The sequence below is a fragment of the Neodiprion lecontei genome, chromosome 5, assembly GCF_021901455.1.
Source record: "Neodiprion lecontei isolate iyNeoLeco1 chromosome 5, iyNeoLeco1.1, whole genome shotgun sequence".
NCBI classification, from domain to species: Eukaryota; Metazoa; Arthropoda; class Insecta; order Hymenoptera; family Diprionidae; genus Neodiprion; species Neodiprion lecontei.
Genome location: NC_060264.1, coordinates 7,097,938 through 7,121,288, shown reverse-complemented (window position 1 = coordinate 7,121,288; position 23,351 = coordinate 7,097,938). Strand labels below are relative to the sequence as shown.

The following is a 23,351-nucleotide window of genomic DNA, read 5'->3' as shown; positions in this document are numbered from 1 at the left end:
AAGTACACAATCGCTAAAAATATAGGGCTAATACGATAATTTAGTTCTGTGTTAAAAAAGCTGAAAACCAGTTTATTTTTTCACAATACAACAATTCAAATTGTCATCAGTAATATTCTGACTCCATGCAGTCAATAAGTCTTTATGAGTTAGCTGTCGCATTCACTTATCATAAATATTCGAAACTAGGTAAGAGATCAGTGACTAATAATAAATATAATATTAAAAGTATAGTTATATAAATCAACTATTGGAGCTACCTCACTCTAAATTTAATTAATTACTTTTGTTTGTCAGTAAAATATTATTAAATCATATCGATACAACTTGAACACATCTGTATATCTTTTTTCGTTTCTGAATAAATAAAAATTGATTCGAATTATGATTCGTCAATATTTTAAATATAAGATCATACCAAAAAGCACCTGACTGAACTAGTTTCTACATGAAACTAAAATTTCAGTTTCAAAATTGTCATATTTGGAAAGATCAATAAAAAATTTCTTCTTTTACATAATAATTCAAAGCTAATCCTCGTTTGCTCACTGTTTTACCTATATATAATATTCCTATATCTACAATTGAGTGCAGAAAATCCAAGTAATAATTGCTTAATGTTATTCATTGTAAAAATTTTAACTAGTATCAATGGTTTACAACTACATGACCAGATATGACCATCGGAAAAAATAAATAAATAAATAAATAAAATGGACAAGATATTAGCCGTGATTTACTACTAACTAGTCACAACTCCGAATAATATTTTTAATTAAATTCATGCAGCTGACCAGTGTTCAGCTCGCCACAAAAGCGTGTACATATTATGCCTCAAATCTTCATCCTCTGTGCTATGGACGGGATAATCTGTGTATCGTGAAATTAAACTCCGATATCCTTGCCCGACAGTCGCTAATACTACTCTCTTTTTGTCGATTGATTTAAATGAAACAATTTGACATACTTTGCCCTCAAAAGGTCGGAATACTGTTATAGGTCTCAAAGAATTGCATTCCGCAACAACAATGCAGCCCCAGGTTGTACCGATGTAGAGTTGATTCATAAAAGTTTCGATAGCAGTTACTTGGCACTTTTCTGTTGTCAGGTTTTCCTCTATAGAAATAGACTTGAGACTTTCTGAACATGGTACTAGTTTTGACATATCCAATTTGTTAATTATCTGACGGGAGTCAACGTCCCATTGATAAACAATACATCCCGGATACGTGTATGATAAAATAGAATTTTCGCTACTTAATAAGTAGGTAGCAAAAATAGTTTTAGACGTCGCTTCGCTTGAGAAGTGTGTCAAACTAACTGTGTCGACTAAGTTACCATCTTTTAAGACATAAATCGATATAAACCCAAAGCTTTCACCTGTCCACAGCTCTATGATACGACGCTTCTTATATACAGCGGCTAAGGAGTAAAGGTTCTCCTTAATTTCTGTAGTTATTTCGGTTTTTTTCATTTGCGTAAATGAGTTTGATAGTAAAAATAGCTTTCCACTGTGTAGCGCAACTGCGAACTGTTTGATTTGTTCCAAGTGAATTAAACCGACGACGTTTGATTCTTTGTTATGGTCAGGTTCCATGTTGTAACTAGCTACACAACCGAAATTATTTCCCAAATATACGTGAATTTGACCTACGTTATCTCCAATCCATATATAACCATCCACTCCGCACATGGCATATGGTATAACAGGAGTTTCAATTCGCACATGCTGCAGCCAGCCCTTCTCAGTACCCAACAGCATATCAACCTCCCCATTGTTATGCCCAAGCCAGATTTCATCCCCTACGACATTATCTTCCAACGACTTTTTTGTCGTTGTTATAGCTGTTACCTGTGTTCTTTCTGTTAGCAAAGTCACGTCAATTAAGTGAGTAAATTCTGGTGCCGACGCAATAGACACAATCTGACTAGCGGTCGGTCGATCCTTAGGATTTTGAGCCCAACAAATTACCATTAAATCTAAGGCGTAGCACGGATGAAGAGTTTCTCTGTAAGTTAATGGTGGCCGGCCACCTTCCAAAATACATTCTTTAACTGACTCGTGTCCTTCAAATGGTTGCCTAAGGGTCACAAGTTCGTAAATAAACATGCCGAAAGAAAATGAATCAACTTTTTCTGTATACTCTTCCTCGCCGTTATATTTTATTATCTCTGGGGCCATGAAGCCTTCCGTTCCACCAAAGCCTTTAGCCCCTGAAGGTAACGTCAATCTGGAAATTCCATAGTCGGCAACTTTCACATGTACAGGGTGGTCAAGATAGCCTTGGAAAGGCAATGGTAATTGCCAGACTAAGACATTTTCTGATTTCAAATCCCTGTAAATAACGTGCTGCTGATGCAGATACTCAACTGCTTTGGCTACCTGAAGAATAATGGACTGCAAAGTATAAGGATCTAGCTTTGCTCCGGATCGTCTGTAATTCTTAAGTGCATTGTCCAAGGCTCCTTCGGGCGCTAAGTCTAGTACCAGAGCCAACGGACTGATAACAATTCCAACCAGAGGTACAATATTAGCGTGTTTCAAAGTCAGAAGAATGTTCAACTCTTGCCTCGCTGTGCAGTATGCTTTACAAGCGTATTGTAAAGGATCTCTGTCCCATTTACTCTGGGCAGCTTTGTATGCCAAAATAGCAGATTGTTTTGAATTAGGTCCAGGTGGAACAGGCTGAAGCATTTTCATAGCTACATCAGTCTTTACGTTTGTACCTGGCAATCTACAATTTCCTTTAAATACAAAGCCAAATGCACCCCTCCCCAACATTTTGCCTCTCTTTATTTCGTCTGATTTTATCAGATGCTTTGACCCCAGATCCATGAATATTATGTCCGGTGCTATGTGTGACAATGGAATCTCGCAATGCTTGGGACAATTGATCGATTTGTTACTGTAAGCTGATAAAATGCACTCTTCAACCATCCAAGAATATGCCAAAGTACCTTCCCAGTTTGAATTTTGTTTAGAAATATCCGGATGCCCTTCTAACGACGGGATTCGACTTGAAGCTGAACTATCATATCCAACGCCACTGTCGCCATCTGATTTATAACTGTCTTGACTCTGTCTTTCTCGGTTCATGTAATATCGCTGGATATCTTCGGGAAAATGTTCTGTGCTACTAGATTCTACGTCGTTATCGCTGTTGTTGATTAAGCACCTTGGACATGGTATAAGTCTTGTGACTAATAATTTTCCTTCCGATGTGTGGACAAACCTAGTCCCTAATGTCGGGTACCAATCCTCCAGAAGAATATCGATGTGGTCAACGATTAATGCCAATAACTGCGGCATGCTTTCAGGTCTTGGCTCAACTACTATTGCCTGGTAACCCATAGGTTCTTCCTCCATTGAATCGGACATTATTGGCTGTTTTACTACTAGGGTATCTACAGGAAACCAGATTTCTAGAATAGCTGAATTCTTCAAATCCACTGTACACCAAATTCCATCTTGCTTAAGTTTGAATTTGTATTGCCTGTAGTCATGTGGGGAATTTTTAATGCCGTAATTTACTTCTTTCAAACGCAATAATGTTATACCGGCATATCTGAGCTCTAAGCCCGTCTGCCACAAAACCCATTCCGCTTGTGTTTCCAGCAAGCTTGCAAAAATTCTCTCATCAACGAAGTCTTTAAATGGCGCCAAAAAGGACATAACTATTTCGACAATGGTATCGTCAGCGAGAATTCTTGTGATTAATCTTGACCAGAAACCACTGGGAAAATATGACATTAGCAATAACCTAATCACTGCACAGTCCGGTTGCGACCGAGAAGTTAAAACACATTCCGTGTTCATTTTCTCACCAGATGCACTCGGAAATGAAAACATTGGGGATGTTATTTTCTTAGACCTTACATGCCAGCCACGTGTCTTGACTGGGATTTTCAGTATTTGACTATTTCGCAATATATCTTCTTCTGTCGGCAGCAAAGAGGGTATTAATAAGGTTCGATAGTCCCATGTTAACGCAACCTCAAACTTATTCAACAAACTGACGATGTAACCTTGAGTATCCAAGGTCGAGATGGTGGATGATTTGAAAACGTGTTGTATATCGTCTAGCTTCATGATACCGGAACGAGCAAAAGGATTAATTTCCCTGATTGTTACAACATGAGCCAGCATATCGCAAAGCCATTGCGGATCCAAAAAATATAAATCTTTCAAAGTGGCGTCGTCGTAGTGTAAAATAATTCCATTGTCGTGCAAGAATAATGTCGCCTGGTGCAACTCGGCAGGATCTCGAAATGATCTGTGGAGTTTTTGCAGTTCGTTAGTTACTGCCGCGTAGTACTGATCAGCTTTTAACACTGGATCTGCTCCGGACAATTTTCTATCGTGTGCAAGCTGTACAACAACATCTTCCAAAGCAAGATAACTGGCTGGAACTCTTTGCTCTAGCAGCAATTCTTTACTCCCTGGTGATCTCAGACTGAATACAATGTCATAGATTAAGTTACATAGCATTTTAATATTATGCCTCGTTTTACAGCTAATTTCTATAGTTTCCATCACTTTCGGCAAGCCGCATTTTTCCGCATCAACAACGTTTATAAATTTATCGCGTATGTATTGCTGCAGAGCTTCGCTCTGATCGTAGGATATATCGTAATGAGTTCCTATAATAATGACTGGAGAATTAGGGGCTCGACTTTGTATGTTAACCAACCATTGAAATATCTCGGACACACCTTTGAAACCGTCGGTAATGCGCCACACTACTAAGTACAAACTTCGCTTGGATAAAAAGTACTGATGAGTAGCGTAATATTCCTTTTGACCACCAAAGTCCCAGGTTCTAAAATAAACTGGTCCATGAGAAGATTGACCTCTGACTTTCTTTTCGTACAACCAATCGCCAATGTCTACACCTACTGTGGATATGGTTGTACCTCGAGCCGTTTTTGCATTAATATTTTTGTTCCCCATTCTCTTAGCCCAATGCTCAGAAGCCTTCTTCTTATTTGGAACCTCACCTTCTTGACGTAACTGTTCTAAGAGACTGGTTTTGCCGATTCCTTGTATGCCAACAATCATAAGTTTCATTCTTGCATAAGGTTTAGCGTCTTCCAAAACCGACTTCAAGTATCCAATAACATCCATGGTTTTGTACTTTTTTGATTCTATCATTGACTTCAGAGGCTCTTGTAACTTGCAGCCCTGTGTATTAAGGTTCCAGAGTCTAGAAAGCAGCCCCATTTGCGGAGGCAACTCTGTAATCTCGCTGTTGCCATTAATATTCAATACAGACAGATTGCTCAGCTCATGAATGTTATGAGGTATTTCTTTCAGCTGATTATTGCTGACATCCAACATGCTCACGTTTGGAAACAATAAGTACAACTTTGAACCAGAGTAGGAAATTTTCGTATCTCTATCAATATTTTCTTCCTCAATATTTGGAGTTTCTCCATCATCTACTGAAGTCAGCTGAATTCTGGTCAACAAATTATTCGCAAGGACCAGAGTTCTCAAGTTTTCGAGTCGCAAGTGTCTTCTATGAGTGCAGACGGACATCAAGACAACGTCGCGCAACGATGTGGCTGTCTGTCTGTTTCCAGGACCTGTCGATGTTTGAATGTTAGTTGTTGGACAATAGCAAGCTGTCGCAGCTTGTTCCATAGTATCGGCACCATCGACTTGAGGTAAGCTGGGCCAGCAAGAAATTTGGTTGTTGGAAAGATCGAGCTGCTTCAAAGTTGCTGGGTATGACGTAATGTGACTCATTGATCTCAATGAGTTGTAAGCCATATTTAATCTGACCAAGCCAACAGCTAAGCAAGGTAACGCCACCGGGATGCTATTAAATAAATTATGCGCTAAATTGAGCGAAGCAAGGACGGATCTAGTTCCAGGTTCGGAACTATCTGAAAGTTTTTCAGAGACTTGTACAGATTCGGTCCAAACATGGGGGCAATTCATTTCAATGATTTGCGCATTGGCAATTTTAGTAAACGACTCAAACTCGACGGAATCATCTCTGGGCATGCTGATTTGTCCAGTTAGACTCCTACAACTAGGACTGCTAGTGAGGGTATCTTCTCTTTGTGGCTTTCTGACAATATTCTGTGAAATCTGACTGGGCAAATCCCTTAGTAAATTGAATGAAGCATTTAGTTCTTTTAATCTTGGTGCTTTCCACAAATTATTGGGTAAACATTGGAGTTTATTGTTTGAAACGTCCATAATTTCTAAGGCTTGCAAATCGAATATAAACTCTGGCAACTGTTCTAAGCGATTATCTTGCAAATACATTTCTTCCAAGACCGGGCAAAGCTTGTCCTTGGATGTTTTTGGTTCAATTGTGAGGGTATCTATCTTGTTTTGTGCCAGGTTTAGGTACCTCAGGCTTTGAAGATAGAATATGGTAGAGGGTAGGGAAGTTATTGAATTATGGGAAATATCTATCCTTGTAATTGCATATAATACTAAATCGTTATTTTTGGCATTTAATTTCTTATTGACATGCAAAACAGCATCGTTTAACCACTGCGACCTGATTTGAGAGAGTCTGCATTGTTGGTTATGCCAGTTTATCATAGTTGGAACATTTGGGAACAGTGCAGAGTATGTGACGTTTCCAAAATTAGAGAGAGCTGAAAAATGTGATGACTGCGTGTTGTCTGTCATAGCTTTTTTGTTGATCTTATATTCAGAATCGGGATGAGCTTTTATAGATAACAACTTGGCTGTCAATGCTTCGTCTCGATTCTGTGCAGCTATCTTCAATGCTTTGCATTCGTTATCTACAGCACCATGTTTCAACAATAGATCTGCAATTTTAATATCATGATTCAAGCAAGCTATCGATAGCATGGTGGAGTAATTGAATTCAGTATCACTTTGATCGTATGGAAGTTTTACTGGCAAGTTAGGATCAGCTCCTGACAATAACAAAGCTGCGACAATATCTGCATGCCCAGCTTTAACAGCGGCATGCAGAGCAGTTTCAGTATCATTATAACAATATAAATCTAGATTTAACGGAGATAGGGTATTGTCATCTTTTTTCTCTAGTGATTTACTCCTAAAGTTTAAGCTGGACATTAGCCTTTGAATACCACTTGAAATTCTACGTTTAGAAGTAGGGAGTGGTTGAACATCGCTTGCATCATCTTCTCTAACTTTTTTCGCCTTGACTTTATAACTTAAGAGTAAATCTATGATTTTAGCATTTCCCAAAGTGCTAGAAATGTACAAAACACTCTGCCCTGTGACGTCCCTCGTATTTATATCAAATACCATTTCATACTCAAATTCTCCACTCTGATCTCTATACCTTTGATATAAATGCTGGGGATAATCAAACTTTAATAACAATTCAATTACAGGGAAATGCCCGTTGATAGCTGCGGCGTGAATAGGCAACCACTTCTCAACAGTCAAAGATTGTATTTGTTTGGGAAAGTGCTTCAACAACAGTTCAACTATTTCTAATTTCCCTTTGTAACAGGCTATGTACAAAGGACAATACTTGGTCACTGGATGGATTCTGCAATCGGCACCATGATCCAAAAGCAGCCTTGCTATATCTTTGTGCCCCATTTCACATGAAATAAATAACAGAGTATTCGCCCCGTTCGGAGCCATGTTCACAACAGATTCAACGTCGTTTGACAAACTTTGAATAATACTCCTAGCTGATATCGTATCCCCTTGCAAACAAGCTGCCCTAAGAGACGCATGAGTGGCTAAAATCTCGAGCTCGCGTTTTTCAGCTGACAATTTGAGTAAGCTGATGCACGTTGCATGCTCGCTCTTCTCGGCTATGTCCAATGGTATCAAACCATTACTATCCTTTATAATCAAATCTGCATTATACTCTAACAGCTTTTCAATATTAGTCATATGCCCATGCTCGGCACAAGTGTGCAACGGAGTACGATAATGGCCGCGAGGCCCGCATGGAATATTTGCATTGGCTCCCGCCGATAAAAGAGAAACTAGGCAGCGTGAATTCTCCGTTATTGCAGCTGCGTGTAGGGGCGTACGTCCCCAGGAGTCCTGGCTGTTTATGTATTGCGCGTGCTCTCCGCGAAGCAGATCTTCTAGAAGTTCAGCATTGTCCCACAACGCAGCTTGATGGAGAAGACGTCCTGGAAAATCCTCGTCAACTGGTGTATAGTCTTCCATCGCAGATTTTTATTTGTTAAATTTTTCGTTCATTTATTGATTATTCAATTACTAAGAACTCTTCTTTTCACAATTTGGTAAATTGTCACTAGTGACTTGTTATTGTTTACAAATTTTCAACCGGCTAATTTATTGCATTTCGAATGAACATTTCATCTACCTACTTTGATTTCAAATTGAATCAATCACAGGTTTAATGATTATCAGGCATTTATTATGTTCACCCAGTGTCATAGCTGATTTGATAATCGGAGCTTGTCAACGTGTTAGACAATCTTACTATTATGCAATTACTTTGTTGTGTTTGGTGTGAGCGTCCGATGCCGATGTGTTGACGTTGCGTTCGACTATAGTGAAAGCACTTGTGGTAAACGATTCTTTATTATTTACACTATAATTCGTCGTTCGCAAAAGTAAACAGGATGAAACAATCGACATTCAACGTTAGGAGCGAACAGTGAGCAGTGAACCGAAAATGTCAATAGCGACTTCAACTAATGATTTTTCTCTGTTCGTTGAAGTACCATGAAACGTTGTATCGACTTTACACTGTCTTCTTGGGTTATCAATGTTATCCATTCCTCAACTACCGCTCTATTTTGTGTTACTCGTGTATTTTTTAATTGAACAATGTAGTCCCGACATGCGGAACTGTCAAACACGCACAAGTATACACCACTCACTCCGTTGACGCCATATTTTCGGAGTTGCGGGTCGCAGGAAATTGATTGAATAACGCGTTGGCAGAGGTCAGCACGGTCAGCAAACAATGATCGCTACCACTGATCTCTAACAGATCAGTGATTTACCTGCTGACTACGCGTGCATATGATGACAAACGTGTTCTAACCTCACAACACTGACGTATATACTACTATATATCAGTGCTCATAGATGTCAAAAATGTTACTTGTGTTTATTAGTTTCCTATTTACTCTGTCAAAATACAGCTGATTCTGATTACTCTGGCGACAATGAATTCCGGTAAGATTGAGTCACATTAGTCGCCTGTGACCTACAATACATTCCAGTGTTGATAATCAATAATTGTTCAAAACTACGGTTAGCACTGAATACCCGCAGTAATACACGATTTTTAACCACACTATATATCGAAATGTCATTTCTACGAGGATCACTTAACTATGTTTGGTGTACAACAAGCGTTCTTGGCAAGGGGGCTACTGGAGCAGTATTTCAAGGTGTTAATAAGAATAATGGTGAACCTGTAGCAGTGAAGACGTTCAATCAACTAAGTCACATGCGGCCCCATGATGTTCAGATGCGAGAGTTTGAAGTACTTAAGAAAGTCAAGCACGAGAACATTGTGAAGCTCCTAGCGATCGAGGAGGAGCAAGACGGCAGAGGTAAAGTCATAGTAATGGAACTTTGTACAGGTGGTAGTTTATTCAACATATTGGATGATCCAGAAAACACCTATGGATTGGCAGAGAGCGAGTTTCTGCTGGTGTTGGAACACTTGTCAGCAGGCATGAAGCACCTCAGAGATAACAATTTGGTACACCGTGATTTAAAGCCAGGGAATATAATGAAATTCATATCGGATGACGGGAGTACCATTTATAAGTTAACAGACTTTGGTGCTGCTAGAGAGTTACAGGAAGACCAGCAGTTCGTATCCCTTTACGGTACAGAGGAATATTTACACCCAGATATGTATGAACGAGCGGTTCTTAGAAAACCTGTGGGAAAGATGTTTGGAGCAACGGTGGATCTTTGGTCGATTGGAGTAACTCTGTATCATGTCGCCACCGGCAATCTACCCTTCCGTCCTTTTGGAGGCAGAAGAAATAAGGAAACTATGTTTTACATAACTACTAAAAAAGCTTCAGGAGTAATAGCTGGCACTCAAACTTCAGAGAATGGACCGATTGAATGGAGCAGGGAACTGCCTCAGAATTGCCAGTTGAGTACTGGTCTTAAGAAAATTGTGACACCTCTGCTTGCCGGCCTCTTGGAAGTCGATCCACAAAGGATATGGAATTTTGATAGATTTTTTATGGAAGTCACAAATACGCTTTGTAGAAAACCTGTGCATATATTTAACGTCCATAAAGCGAGCTTGATAAAAGTGTTCCTTCATCCTGAGGAGAAGCTTATTGCCCTGCAAACTCATATTCAGGAACAGACTGAAGTGGCACCATTTTCCCAGATACTACTACTAGGTGAGATCCTGCTTTTGAACTTGATAAAGGAATCCACACCTGGGAAAGGATATCCAATGACTACAGAAGAAAAACCATTAATGTTGTTTGCTAAAGAAAACAATAACGTCGCCCTACCGATCGATTTGGAGCTTCTGAAATTCCCTGTATTTGCTAACTTGGTTTCTGTTGAGAACGACGCCAGCCAAGCTAAGGTCGCTTGCTCTGTTGGCCACGTTTGTAAAAGGAGAATAGACAGATTATCTCATTGTAGCAGATTGTTTCGTGATGCAGTAGAAGCTTTCATCGGACTCGTTGCATCAGAATTAACAAAACTTTTGGAAAAATCTCAACGATCAAAGGAGATAACTAAAGCTGTTGAAGATACCGTAACTGCGGTCCAAAGAGGAGAAGCACTAGGGCAACAAATACTAAAGAAATTTGGCAGTCCTTCGTCAAGCGAAGTAAAAAATTGGTCTAACGATCTCAGCTCGAAAAGCAATGAACTTTTAAGCAGTCTTGGGCCTGCAATTTCCCAGCTACATTATAGGTGGGTATCTGCTTGAATTATTTTTTCATAAGAATTTTCCAGCCAAACTCAACTGAAAAATTGAAAGGATTTATGAATGGATTAACTAATTGATTTCTTTTAAATCACTATTCTTTAAAAAATTAATACTACTGGAAATTGAACTTTAGGCACTATTGACAGGGGATCAAGTTGGAAGAAACACTTTACATTGTGTATACCATATAAAAGTGATTACCTCATTACAGGTACGTCAAAGAAGGTAATCTGCGGGCAGAATGGGAAAACAGCACTCGTGGATTTTGGTGTCCTTGGCTCAGCAAAGCGAGTTTTAGGGCAGCAACATTAGTGGATCGATTACGAGATGGCTGGCAGCATTTGTTACGTGACAGAGCAACTCGCAGTTTAACGTATAATGACGAGCAATTTCACGTTTTGGAGCGGATAAAAGTATATAAAAAAAACTAATTTACTTGAAAAATATGATTATCTTGTTACCCTTATGCTCGCTGTAAATTTTATACTATTGGTGTTTGTACTTTTAGGTAACAGAAACTGGACGCAGATTGAAAGCTTTATTGGAAACTGAGTGTGTTCCTTCCATGACTCAGAGAGCTGAATGTTTTGCAGATTGGTACAAAATGGCACAGACTGTTTTCTTGCAAACTCGTATTTTGAACAAAGATGTAGAGAACTACGAACGTACATTAGAATTGTTTTCTGATCGTCTGTCTATGGAGAGCAGGGTAGCGCACGAAAATTTGACTCGTTCGTTGGAGAGACTACCTGGCCAATTAACGACGTTAGAGAAGTCTAGTGCACCAAGTGAAGAAAATGCCAAAGTATGGAAAAACATCTGCAAAGAGCAGGAAGAAATCGCTCATACAGTCTACGAAAATTGCGTTTTAATCGACCAACTTCTCAATGAAACATGTTTTCCTAACGCAAGTTCCGGCGAGGAAGATGAAGAAAACTCAGAACATGTTTGATCGTGAACAGCTTTTAATTCTCTAGGTACGAAAAAATTAACCATGTCCTACATATGATGTAAAAAAAAAAAGTAGGTATGTACTAGACTGAATAGACCAAGATAAAAATATAACAGCACATACCTAGGCTCGACAGAACAAATAAAGTCATCAACTTTTACACAGCAAGAAAATAAAGTATCTCTAAACTGAACCACCTCCAATACCTATGTACGTATCTGTTGTACATATATTGAAATAGAATTAACGGTAATGAAATATAAATGTTGAATGAACATGTTGGAACATGATCCAATATTTGTTATAATTTCTTTTCAATTGAACCACGACATAAATGAATCATTGCGGTACGAAGTGTAATTCATATATATATATATACATACACATATACCTATATACATTGTTTAATATATTAGGTTTTATTTTTACATAAATAAAAGTGTGATAATAACAATGTATATTCTCTGTATTTAGGAAAATTATCGTTACTTGGTGTTGGCTTTCAAATGTACATAGGCGACTAGATGGCTGAAAGGTTATCGTACATGTGTATTTGTGTAACTTCAATTATTGCATAGTATGAATGTATTTAGCTATACAGTTTCTGTGATCCCGACACTATTGCATCAAAAATTGAATGGTCAAATGTCCAAGTGACTAACGTCTCTTTCGATAAGTGCAGTTTGCCTCTGTTTGAGCTTCTGATCTTTGTGCTTTTCCTGAACTGAAACAAAGTGTTTCAAAAGTTTTTGAAAATCTATTCTCTCGGCCGGCCCTGAGAGCGCATTTGTTCTAGGGTGCTCATGCAGTGGCTCCCTTGGCGGAATGGCTGCCAGTCGGCGATGCAGCGTCATAAATGCTTCACTTTGCGGTAAAATCATGAGAAGGCCATACAGAGCACGTATTAGTGCTTCGCTTTTTCCCACTTCTAATAACTCGAGCCTCAGATCTGAAATAATTTACAATGGGATTATAAGCATAATGTTGCAATATTTGCCAGTCTTGAATCACACTAAAAAAAAATGCGTCATTTTGTAAATCCTTACAAGTAAATATTGGAGATTCGATAAGCTGTACTAATTTGTCAATTTCTGTTAAAAATTCCACAGTTACTTCGATATTTCCACTAGTACATTTAGATTAAGGGTAATACAGAAATCATGTCTTCAAAGATTTGTTTGGAAAGTACCTTAGAACATCACATAAACGTATGTTAATTGTTACATATGAAGCAAAGGATACAACGACCTTATGAGGTCGCAAACGTGTCCATAATTTTGCGTCAAAAAACACAGAGCAACAGTAGCGACTGGATTATGACTCCAAGATTCGTATAGACATACGAAAAGGTCGCAGCTTTCCTGGACAATCGTTATTTGTTAAGAGCATTATTTTTCTGGTTGCTCAAACCAAATTGAGCATAAAGTAGACTGCTACATATAAGAATAAAATAGTTTTTAACAGAACTAACCCGGGTTTCCAAGTCTTTTAATTTATTTCGTAGATCAAACAGTTCCGAACTGGTTAGTAAGATCACGTTCAGAGTTTGCACCATTATACTGGCAAATCTCAGATTTTGTTCCTCAGATAAAATGATAGCTAGTGTTTTGTAAATATCCTCTGCGCTTAGTAGTACGCATAATTCTCTGATGATGAAATTACCTCGTTCCTCAAGCAAGTGTCTGTCAGTTGAAAATAGTCTGAGTAGATTAACTATAAATTTTTTATAATATTTATTACGACTTATTGAATCATCGATAGACTTGGAACTTATAATCTCTGCTAAGACGATTAAGTCCTGCTGAACAACATCGTCAGAGCTGTCACTTAAATTTCTCATTAATACTGGGAAAAATTCGTCGATATGATTAAACATTCTATGAGGAATATTTGTGAATAAATGATGAATCCATTTTAAAACTGCTACTTTTGTCTGCACAGATGTGTGCATCAAGTGCTTGATCAGAACCTCGACGACACTAGATAGGTCCAGCGTCTCTGCCAATGGATGACTAAGTTTTCCTGAGTCTAAAACACGAAAATTTCATACCAATGATCAATCACTTTTATCCGATATTTCCAAAGGGTGCGAGTGTTTTCATTACCGCCAGTAGAATCCTCTCCAGGACTCAAAGTCTCATTAACTGCCTCTGTGTTTTCCATTGTTATAAGTTTCATCAAGCTGTTATTTACTTTAACAGCTGTCTCCTTTATATTCTTACGATTATCCCCGTCATAGGCAAGACAAGGTAAAACTGCAGTAAATATACCGGACATGTAGGGCAGCATAGCAGGCCCAGATAATTGTACGAACTCTTTTATCCATGTGATAGCAGTTAGCTGTAGCAGCTCGTCGCTGCTCTGGGCATGAGTGATAAGGATGTTAATCATAGAGGAAAAGTCAACTCTGTCAGGGTTTGATTTGATACTTCTGAGAAACTCCCCAAGAACAGTATCTGTTATCTTTTTTATCTCGAGCGTCGGATCCTCTAATATCCTAAATAAGCCATCCAATATCTCAGGAAGAAAAATGATGAAGTCTATATCTGGGACTGCGTCCAAAACAGATACCCAAGCAATAACAAATTGTTTGCCAAATGGATTCTTAGTGTAAATACGCTCTCTGAGCAGTGGCATGAAGCCGACCAAATCAAACATCCCACTTTCTGTGACGATATCCTGAAATAAAATTGAAAATGTTGTCAAACTGAAGATTGCATTAAATTTCTCCTGATGTCGTTTACCTTCATTAATTTGTCAAGAAGTTCCGTAGCGTTTTTGACACTCTGTTCAGAATCACAGGCCAGTTTACTGAGTGCACTAAATATGTCTGTGAACTGGGGGAGGACTGAGGCTCTTGCTACTTTGACGACGTTGTATAAGCTCTCGCAAGCGTAATATCTGACTCTGAGGTCAGGGTCGCAGAAGCAGGCCAAAATTGGGTGAATTAGTTCTTCAGTATACTGACCAGTGTCTTTTCCTAATCCGACGGCTATCGCAGCTAAACCTATCAGTCCACCTTTCCTGGTGTGCGGATTTTGCGAGGTGGCAAAATCTTGGCCCAACACTTTCAGGAGCCGCTTAATCAAGACGGTGTTGTTATTTGCTGCAAACTCCTTGACCATTCTGAAATTTATTTAACAATGGGAATACACATGAGTATTCGATTTAAATCGCGTCGCGTCGAACAACACGATATGGTTAACAAGAGTTTGGTGAATAACCTTACTTCTCTATCTCGACTGCAGCTGCTTTTCGTTTTTCGTAAAGCTTGTCGTTCAAAGATCTGATGCACGCTGCGCTCAGCGGCGCGTAATCTCTCTCTGATATCATTCTGGTAAAAAAATAGTGAGCGGATTGTTATGAAGAAACTGCTTTTAGGGGGTGTTGACCAAATTGTTGACGGTTTGACACTTGAGACTTGACAGATTAAACTTCAGCATCACTGGCATCGGCGAAGAAACAACGAGATGTAAACTCTATATATTGATTATCGTCTAAGTATACAGTTAGCCACCTTGCGTTCAAATGTAAGGTCGCTTTGGGGTCAATTGAAATGTGTAGTTTGTGGTATAAGAGGAAACGCAATGGCGGCCGTTCGACAGTTCTCTTATAAGTTTACAGAGAAAATTGACCAAAAAATGTGATCTGTGAGTGGCTGAGAGGTAAAAACGAATCAAGGTAAATTTGAAATCATAATGGCAATTATACTTGATAATATGAAACTGTAATGTTATCATTCGAACAATTTTCATCACGTCAAAATATCGCATGGGCTTTCTGTTTCACTCACCGCCCGTTACCTTAAACTCGTCAGTGCTATCGTTGTTTTCAATTTCTTATTATGGTTTCGTGATGGCAAACATTTTTCAAACGTATGTCACGACAACCTTTACGTACTCGACATTTACGCTCTCTGATTATATACCTGTTCAGTGTAGAAATCGCGATTATTAAATTCGTTACTTACACGTTCAATTCTGTTGAAATCCGACCAAATTCGTGTTTTTGAAAAATCTCAAGGGAATCAGATTTTACATCAGAATTTAATCATTGTAACACAATTGTACAGCAGAAATGTAAAATCTTATCTGCTGCGCAGTATAACATTTTGTTTCCAATGCTGAAACATTTTATCGACAAACATGGTTCTGTTAGTTTTTTTTTTTTTTATTAAAAATGAACTACGAATAAAAAGAAAACTATTTTCCACATAAATTGCACGATTTATATTTTCTTTCTAGTGCCAAGATCAGAAAGGTAGTGCAAGGAAAGGTGAGCTGATGTGAAATGAATTTACCTGAGGATGGATGCACATGGTGGGACAGAAATGAAAACGAATGGATGATCAATTGAATGAAGAAGCTACGAATGGTAGACCAGGGAAGCCGAAGGAGGCACGAAAGAAAAACCGACGGTGGAAGGCAGCGGTGGTGAAGGAGAAAGGAATGAGTGAGTGATGAGTGACACTCGGCATCAGCTTCACTCGGTATCGGATTTGTATGCAGCTGACGAGATAGAAGTCCTGCTACTCGAGGAAATTCGTGACTTAGAACCACCACCTTCCGCATACTCTAGACCCGAGGATATACAGGATTTTGAGATTGGTACAGCTTTAAATTGTCACATTATTTATCTTTCCTTCTTCTTTCGCGTAAGCGAACATTTTCGGATAATAAACACATAGATACATTAACAGGTCTTCCATTAAATCAAACTTTGTAAATAAATATTATTCATCATTGTTTCTTCAGTTCATCTCACATCAGAATATATTTTACTAGAATTATTCGCTATAAACACTTGTGAGTAGAAGTGATAGTCCAGTAGAACCTCGATTATCCTAATTAATTGGGACCCAGCTTGGTTCGGATAATCAAAAGTGGATAACCTACAGGCAATTTTTTTTGTAGGGGAAGATCGCATGTACAACAAATTTGAATCAACAAACAGTCTATAGTAAAGATAAAAATATATATTAAATCTCTTTTGAACGACGAACATTTAATTTAGTGGTAGAAGCAATGTTACAAGTGGACTAATGCTGGAAAATGGAAAAATATGCTTGAGCATGCTCAGAAATGCATGGTTTTAGCAAAACTGTAGCTAGCAACAATATATATTTCACGTCAACGATGTATTTTTTAAGGCCAAACTTTGGACAAATGAAATTGTGATTTGGATAATTGAGGATTTGAGGGTTAATTTGTTAAAGTCATCTATGAAATCTGTGTATGTTAAACTTTTAGCACAGTTATGCCGATCTTATGGTAGTTTTTGCGGTCAATCTAACCAGTAATTTATTTACTTCATTTGCAATAAGGTAACACGAGCACTTTTGTCTATATTAAGAATGAGTGGAAGGCCTGTATTGATTGTCACGAGATGAATGATAACGGTAATTTGATTTAAAAATTGCCAGCGGGCAGTAGGACAGGGGGGCGCACCAGCTCCCAGTCATCGGAGCTGGAGTCGCCGGGAGTCCACTCCACAGTCCACTCATGGGACTCTCATGCCAATTACCACGGGCACTATGATGGTGACCACAATAGACATGGTTCCGCTTCAAATCCAGCTCCTTGGGCACATTCCAGTCATTTGGTTTTGTACTGTGATCTGCAAGGCCACCTTCGGACCGCCACTGGGGTTATCAGGCTCATGCTGCTTGTGAGTTTCATGACTGATTTGTGCTTCGTTTAGCACTTACCTATCTGCAAAAGGGATAAATCAACCTGTATGAACGCATTTTCTTTTACAGATATCCTCAGCAGCATGCCTGGTTACACTCTGCAGTTCTGGGACTGCGAAAGTTAGTCTTTTTATGCTACCATTGGTTGGTAGACTCCGACTTATGATTTTTGTAGCTGTGTTTTGTCTATTGGTTACATCGCTACTTCTCTTCCTCGATATTTCACATGTTATTTATGTTTTTCCCTTCAATTGGGCCAAACTGGTAAGTTATCGTTTCACGAATTTTTTTTGTTATTCGTGGCTTAGATTGTTCATTAATGATACGCTACTAAAATGCCTAAAACATACAAAATCCTGTTTTTATATGTTTCATTTTCTGGGAATATTTCCATCATAGTCCAGAATTTATTCTAATCTACTGCTGAAAATTTTATCGAACAAAGCTACAAATATGGGAACTACCTGAAAATTTTCAAGGGAAATCTGACGGCATTTCTGCATTGCAGAACGCATGGATGTTTGCTGGCATGGGCTTGTCCTACGTAACAGCTAGTGCGTTGCTAGTCTGTTCCGTATGGGAATACAGTGGAGGTGCCAGCGGTTGGGTACCACGTCGTACACGTTCTCAACTGGCGGCAGCTGCTGGGCTTGGACTGGCATGTGCCTTGCTAGCGCTTCTGCTTTCCTGGCTTCATCTTCGAAGTAGTTCTAATCGTAAAGGCCACGGTAGTCGCAGTCACACACCGACGCAGCTTTACAGGCCTGTCGATAACTCTTCGTCTTCAGGGGTCGGTATTAGCATTTACGATCCTCAGATGTATCTTCTAACTAGACAGTTTTTTCTAGTGTTATTGCCGAAAATCAAATGCATAAATATCGAAAGCTTTGCTAAGCAGATATGTCATTTCGCCTAATAGATTAACTGTGTGCAGGTAACGCTGAAAGAACGAAGTCCGAAAAGACCACCGCCATGGGTAGTGAGGAACCAACAACGATCGGACAAAGTTAATGCAAATAGTGACAGTAGGAGCGAAAATGGTAATAATAAGTTCAAAGGTCGTAATAATAAGAAAGATCACTGGGCATCGGCAAAGCAGCACTTTCTTCACTCCCAGGACGACGAAGAGGAGGAAGAAAATCGCGTGAGTAAAGAAGCAAAGGAAAGAGATAAGAGAAGAAAAAGAAGAAAAAATGGGGGTAGTTCCTCCGCTGGAGTTGGGGTGGGTGGCGGAAGCTCTGATAATAATGAATATGGTGTTAGTGGAGGTGAAGCTGGTTCGGCAGGACTCGGAATACCGCCGACGAATACTCGATGCGTTCCCCGCAAGCTGCCGCTTAAATCTTTGAATAACGGAAGTCAACAGAAACAATCTTCGTCAGGAATGGGTGAAGCAGCTAGATCCAAACAGATGGGTGTTAAAACACTTGTGAACAGTGACTTAAAAAATTATTGGGAATTGGGTAACCCCCGCACAGAGTTAACGAACAATAGCTCTCGCCGAATTAACCAAGGTGTATCTCCGGGTGAAATTATTCAAACTGATGGTAAAATTGTACTACCAACTGGGTGGGCGAATCAGTGGCAAACGGCCGTAGACGATGTCCAACCTTGTTCCAGTAAGGCTCTTGATCCGTATCCATTCCCTTGATTTTATTCAGGATATAACTGGATCGCTAAAATTGTGAATTCGTGTTCCATGGTGATGATTCAGACTTTGAAGAGAGCCATTTGCAGACATGGCTGGCTTGTCACGCTGTGACATATGTATCGCCAAAGCTCAAGTTCATAAATCTTGGGAAAAGTGTTGGATTTGAATTTAAAATTAGCGGTATTGCTCTGTTTTACATAATCTGGTATCATTCATTAATAAAATGAATTTTTTTTTTTGCAGATGTGAACTAAAAACAATGAGAAAAAGCCACTTGGGCTTATAAGCTTCAATAGTACAGCCGTTTGTGTATTACAACCTTATTTACTAATCGAGGTGAAAATTACAACCAATGACTTGCAATTATGTGCCCGATCAAGATGGTTTTTTTTGAAATTAGTTTTATTAGATCCAATACTCGTTCCCACATCATGAATTACAAACTGTAGTATTACTATTGCCGACTGTTATGACCATTTTATATGTATCCAAATACATCTTATCTCGAAAGAGTGATAATAAGCAAATTTTTCTCATTAGAAATTAGGTTTCCTCAAATGTAGCAATTGATTGAAAAATTATTTATTACATTAGATATAAGCGATGAAGATAATGAAATAAAAGTAAAGAGTCGAAGGATTAGGGGAACAGTTGATCGATTTTGGTCTTTCCATTTTGATTGTTAGTAACGAATATTGAAATGGTCATGTCCAAGCGATTTGGATTTTTTGTATAAAGCTGCCATGCCTTGTACATTTTGCTACCAAGAAGATTCATCCCCTTTGTTCAGATCGTACTCAACAAGTTGAAATGAGATTTAAAATTGAGACTATATGATCATATTATGTAATACATTTGTAGCAGTCTCGTGTACGAGTTCGGATAATTATCACAAGGTCATATTAGGTGATTTAGTTCAAAGCTGTGTAAGAAATATTGAATTAGAAGTGGTAATTTCATTTGCAATTATGAAAGCATTAATTATTGACTTTGACAATTATTCTAGTCCGTTTACTTAACGTTTTTATGCTCATGTCATATTTTCCAGTCACTAGTTTTTTAAAGTTATTACATAAAACTCCATTAATTTTAGTGCACAACAGTATACTCGAGATTTACTTATAAGCACTTTGTAGCGTGCAAATAATATGTTTGAGGTATTTTCTGAATTAATTATTGACTTTGTCAATTACTCTAGTCCATTTACTTAACGTTTTTAAGCTCATGTCATAACTTCTAGTCATTAGTTTGTTCAAGTTACTATGTAAAACTCCATTCATTTTAGTGCACAACAGTATAGTCGAGATTTACTTATAAGCACTTTGTAGCGTGCAAATAATTTTTTTGAGGTATTTTCTGTATAAAACAATGCATTCCTTATTGAATAATTAGTAAGATTTCAAACATACGTCATTAACGTAAAAAATTTTCACAAATTCTATTTGATACGTGGAAAAGCTGTTGTCGTACATCTTTGATAACTCAAAGATTTTTGCTTACGGCATCAGATTAGAAAAGTAAACTATTTTTTTAGTACATACATATCGTATTAGAAGTACAATCTGCATATAGCTGTCGGAGTATTATTTCTTTGACTTTTCAACTGAATCGATCGCATTAAAAAGTTTGAAACCTTTCTGCCATTCTTGGGTGACAGGGTACTTTAAACATTAGATTAAAAAGAAAAAAGGAATAAAACACCCTGATGCATATTCAATTAATCATTTCTTATTCTCTCGTGTATTTCGTGAGCTATTCACATTTGGTATATGAATAAAACCATTATTTCAACTGTTAATCTTGGTAACATAGTTTGACATTGAATTAAATAGGGTAAGAAACGTGCGTGTTCATTTAGGGGTATAATGGGTAATAAGCTGATATATTTCAATATGTTACGTCTATTACGTGCGAATTTGATATTACACTGTAACTTTAATAATTATAATTAGTTTTGCAGAAACAAATATATTTGGCTGCTGTAATTTAAATATTAATTCGCACGGCAGAGGTGTGATTCGGCGTGACTTTAATTATTCATGAGTAGCAATTCGTGGAAGCACAGCAACCGTTCTCAAGTCAAAACCTAGTCTAGAAGCTAAGTAAAGCTTTATTACCTGTTGATATTCGATACACGAATTTACAAAAAGCGTGTATATTGCACACAAGCAACGTGAGATCACTAACACTGCCAATTTAAAACACATTTCAGTTTCATAAAATTGGGAACAACTTGTGAGGGTTTCCTAGTTTCTCAGTAAATATTCAGCGGTTGGAGGATACTTCTTGAAAGTATTGAGATCAACTTCACTTATTTGGAGTGTTAAATTTGCTAAGTCTAATCAAATTTCTCTCTATAAGTTTTCACAATTCCAAACCTAATTATTAAAGGCTGTTTTCGAAGCCCTCTTTACACAATATGAAGATTATTTCATTATTCTATAGCAATGCCGTCTCACTACAGTCAAGGTTGTTTGAACTATTTTATTATATTACTATAGTACTAAAGTAAATATTACGTTACAATCTTAATTGTAAGATTGCACTGTAATTTGCGTAATACTTTGAATAGTGAGAAAAGAATTTTTTCCTTATAAATCAGTGAGTGGCGTTTGCCAATTATTACTCTCGAGTCTTATAGTATTGTATTTGTCATAAATCGCAACTTCAACGCACAATAAACTAATTGTAAATAAAATAATTATTTGTCCTCGTAGCGTGCTAATGGACGAGTACTTTAGCAATAATTTTCAATTGAAGTTATTAAATTTAAAATACCGGTATCTTGTCTGCTAATAAGGTGTAAAGACACTAATATGACAATCTAAACTACTTATGTCTATATTGTATAAACGCAAAACTTACCTTATTTCTCATTATTTTTATTATCGAATAAAAATTAAAGGCCATTTTATTTTCTTGCACAATTGACATTGGTAGTTACATTTTTTTTTATCTTCTTATCAAACTTTTTCGTATTTAACCAGAATGATCCGCTGGCACGGACGTTGGTTCTTTTTTACATAATCCTACAATCGTGGTACTCAATAATTTATATTTACGAACTAGTTTTTATTTTTATTTTTCTAATTTAGATGAACGCACACATTTAACGTTTTGCAATTCACGCGATTGCTTTTACACATTCGTCATCCCAAAATTCATTGTCACATTCATGGTATAGTACATTTTTTCTCGTGCTAGTTTGCGACCACTAAAGATATCTATCATGAAATCGTCCTAACTGTTATTTTCAAAGTGACTTAGAATGTGATTAAGTTCTGATTTCTGATATTTTAAAAATGTTAATTGGCCTATCAACAACGAAGGTGACGAAATTAATTGAAAACGAAGTTACTATTAGTTTGACTTATTTCTTATATACTTAATACATACTTTCATATAGAGTCAAAAACATTGATTGTTACAATACTTCATTTGCAATATAAACTATAGTAATGGAATATAAATATCAACATGGTGCATACAGCTGGGTCGAGGTGGCTTAAAAACTTTCGTCATAAAAAAATGTGTATAATTTTCTTGTTTCCCATTTAAGAAAAGATCTGTTAGTCGTGTGTAATTTCCCTGGTGGAATGAGAAGAATCTTTACCGTCGATTATTATACATACGTACACGATACATATTTTTAAATTTTCTCAGACGTGAAATTTCTTATGTACAATACGTTTTAGCTATCAATAATATGCCGTTTGAATTGTATCATTTATAACAATACAAACAGAAGAGGAGGGGGGATAGTAATTTATATACATGTAGAGCAATGCAATCGTCACTGTACAGATTTGATGTATGAAATAGAAAGTTTATTATTAAAGAGTGCGAAGGATATTATTATATGAATAGGAAATGTATTAGTATTATTATACCAAGAGAACACGTGTAATGTAACAAAACTATGTACATTAATAATTGTTAGTTATGATGATTAAATGCGGTCACATTAAATCTGAATAAGTACGACTACTGTAATCTTCTCGTATAAACGATCGGAAAAATATTGTCACAATGGTTATGCAAAAATACAGAGTCACCTACTATTCATCATCTGAGTATAATTACTGCTGTAATTTTCCTGATTATCATCTATTATTTCAACAAATTAGTCCACTAAATAGGGTGGTTTACTGTATTTAGCAATCTCTACAACAT

General features: G+C 37.5%; 4 protein-coding genes across 6 annotated transcripts; 2 read left to right on the top strand and 2 right to left on the bottom strand.

Annotated features, from left to right (window-relative positions):
• Positions 1-189: 189 nt before the first annotated feature.
• On the bottom strand, positions 190-8,864 carry LOC107225909 (leucine-rich repeat serine/threonine-protein kinase 1). The gene has a single exon (XM_015666533.2). It carries the CDS (start codon positions 8,153-8,155, stop codon positions 782-784), a length of 7,374 nt encoding a protein of 2,457 aa, XP_015522019.2. The 5' UTR covers positions 8,156-8,864; the 3' UTR covers positions 190-781.
• A 114-nt stretch (positions 8,865-8,978) lies between these two features.
• LOC107225911 (inhibitor of nuclear factor kappa-B kinase subunit epsilon) lies at positions 8,979-11,951 on the top strand. The gene is made up of 3 exons (XM_015666536.2): positions 8,979-10,870; positions 11,098-11,299; positions 11,395-11,951. Exons 1-3 carry the CDS (start codon positions 9,273-9,275, stop codon positions 11,836-11,838), a joined length of 2,244 nt encoding a protein of 747 aa, XP_015522022.2. The 5' UTR covers positions 8,979-9,272; the 3' UTR covers positions 11,839-11,951.
• Positions 11,952-12,286: 335 nt separating this feature from the next.
• LOC107225910 (protein VAC14 homolog) lies at positions 12,287-15,278 on the bottom strand. The gene is made up of 7 exons (XM_015666534.2): positions 15,068-15,278; positions 14,583-14,964; positions 13,944-14,517; positions 13,310-13,866; positions 13,081-13,199; positions 12,885-12,964; positions 12,287-12,787 (listed from the first exon to the last, which is right to left on the bottom strand). The coding sequence occupies exons 1-7, from the start codon at positions 15,169-15,171 to the stop codon at positions 12,480-12,482; spliced, it is 2,124 nt and encodes a 707-aa protein (XP_015522020.1). The 5' UTR covers positions 15,172-15,278; the 3' UTR covers positions 12,287-12,479.
• Positions 15,279-15,411: 133 nt separating this feature from the next.
• LOC107225901 lies at positions 15,412-23,277 on the top strand. 3 transcript variants are annotated; one of them, XM_015666518.2, is made up of 7 exons: positions 15,926-15,991; positions 16,083-16,445; positions 17,261-17,505; positions 17,597-17,791; positions 18,036-18,317; positions 18,462-19,146; positions 19,422-23,277. In XM_015666518.2, the coding sequence occupies exons 2-7, from the start codon at positions 16,298-16,300 to the stop codon at positions 19,430-19,432; spliced, it is 1,566 nt and encodes a 521-aa protein (XP_015522004.2). In that variant the 5' UTR covers positions 15,926-15,991; positions 16,083-16,297; the 3' UTR covers positions 19,433-23,277. The 3 variants fall into 3 exon arrangements, with proteins under 3 accessions (XP_046596221.1, XP_015522004.2, XP_046596220.1); XM_046740265.1 differs by lacking the exon at positions 15,926-15,991 and adding an exon at positions 15,412-15,519 and having other exon boundaries at positions 18,462-23,272; XM_046740264.1 differs by having other exon boundaries at positions 15,927-15,991; positions 18,462-23,272.
• The last annotated feature ends 74 nt before the right edge of the window (positions 23,278-23,351 follow it).

Bases quoted from the DNA above. Each gene is read 5' to 3' on its own strand.
- LOC107225910 (XM_015666534.2), bottom strand. From the start codon at position 15,171: ATGATATCAGAGAGAGATTACGCGCCGCTGAGCGCAGCGTGCATCAGA. The intron at 13,200-13,309 runs GTTAGTTCTGTT...ACGATTGTCCAG, and splicing joins TAAAAGACTTGGAAACCCGG to GAAAGCTGCGACCTTTTCGT. The intron at 12,788-12,884 runs GTAAGGATTTAC...AAATTATTTCAG, and splicing joins CGAATCTCCAATATTTACTT to ATCTGAGGCTCGAGTTATTA.
- LOC107225901 (XM_046740265.1), top strand. From the start codon at position 16,298: ATGAGTGACACTCGGCATCAGCTTCACTCGGTATCGGATTTGTATGCA. The intron at 17,792-18,035 runs GTAAGTTATCGT...TCTGCATTGCAG, and splicing joins CCTTCAATTGGGCCAAACTG to AACGCATGGATGTTTGCTGG. The intron at 18,318-18,461 runs GTCGGTATTAGC...AACTGTGTGCAG, and splicing joins ATAACTCTTCGTCTTCAGGG to GTAACGCTGAAAGAACGAAG.
- LOC107225911 (XM_015666536.2), top strand. From the start codon at position 9,273: ATGTCATTTCTACGAGGATCACTTAACTATGTTTGGTGTACAACAAGC. The intron at 10,871-11,097 runs GTGGGTATCTGC...ACCTCATTACAG, and splicing joins ATTTCCCAGCTACATTATAG to GTACGTCAAAGAAGGTAATC. The intron at 11,300-11,394 runs GTATATAAAAAA...TTGTACTTTTAG, and splicing joins ACGTTTTGGAGCGGATAAAA to GTAACAGAAACTGGACGCAG.
- LOC107225909 (XM_015666533.2), bottom strand. From the start codon at position 8,155: ATGGAAGACTATACACCAGTTGACGAGGATTTTCCAGGACGTCTTCTC.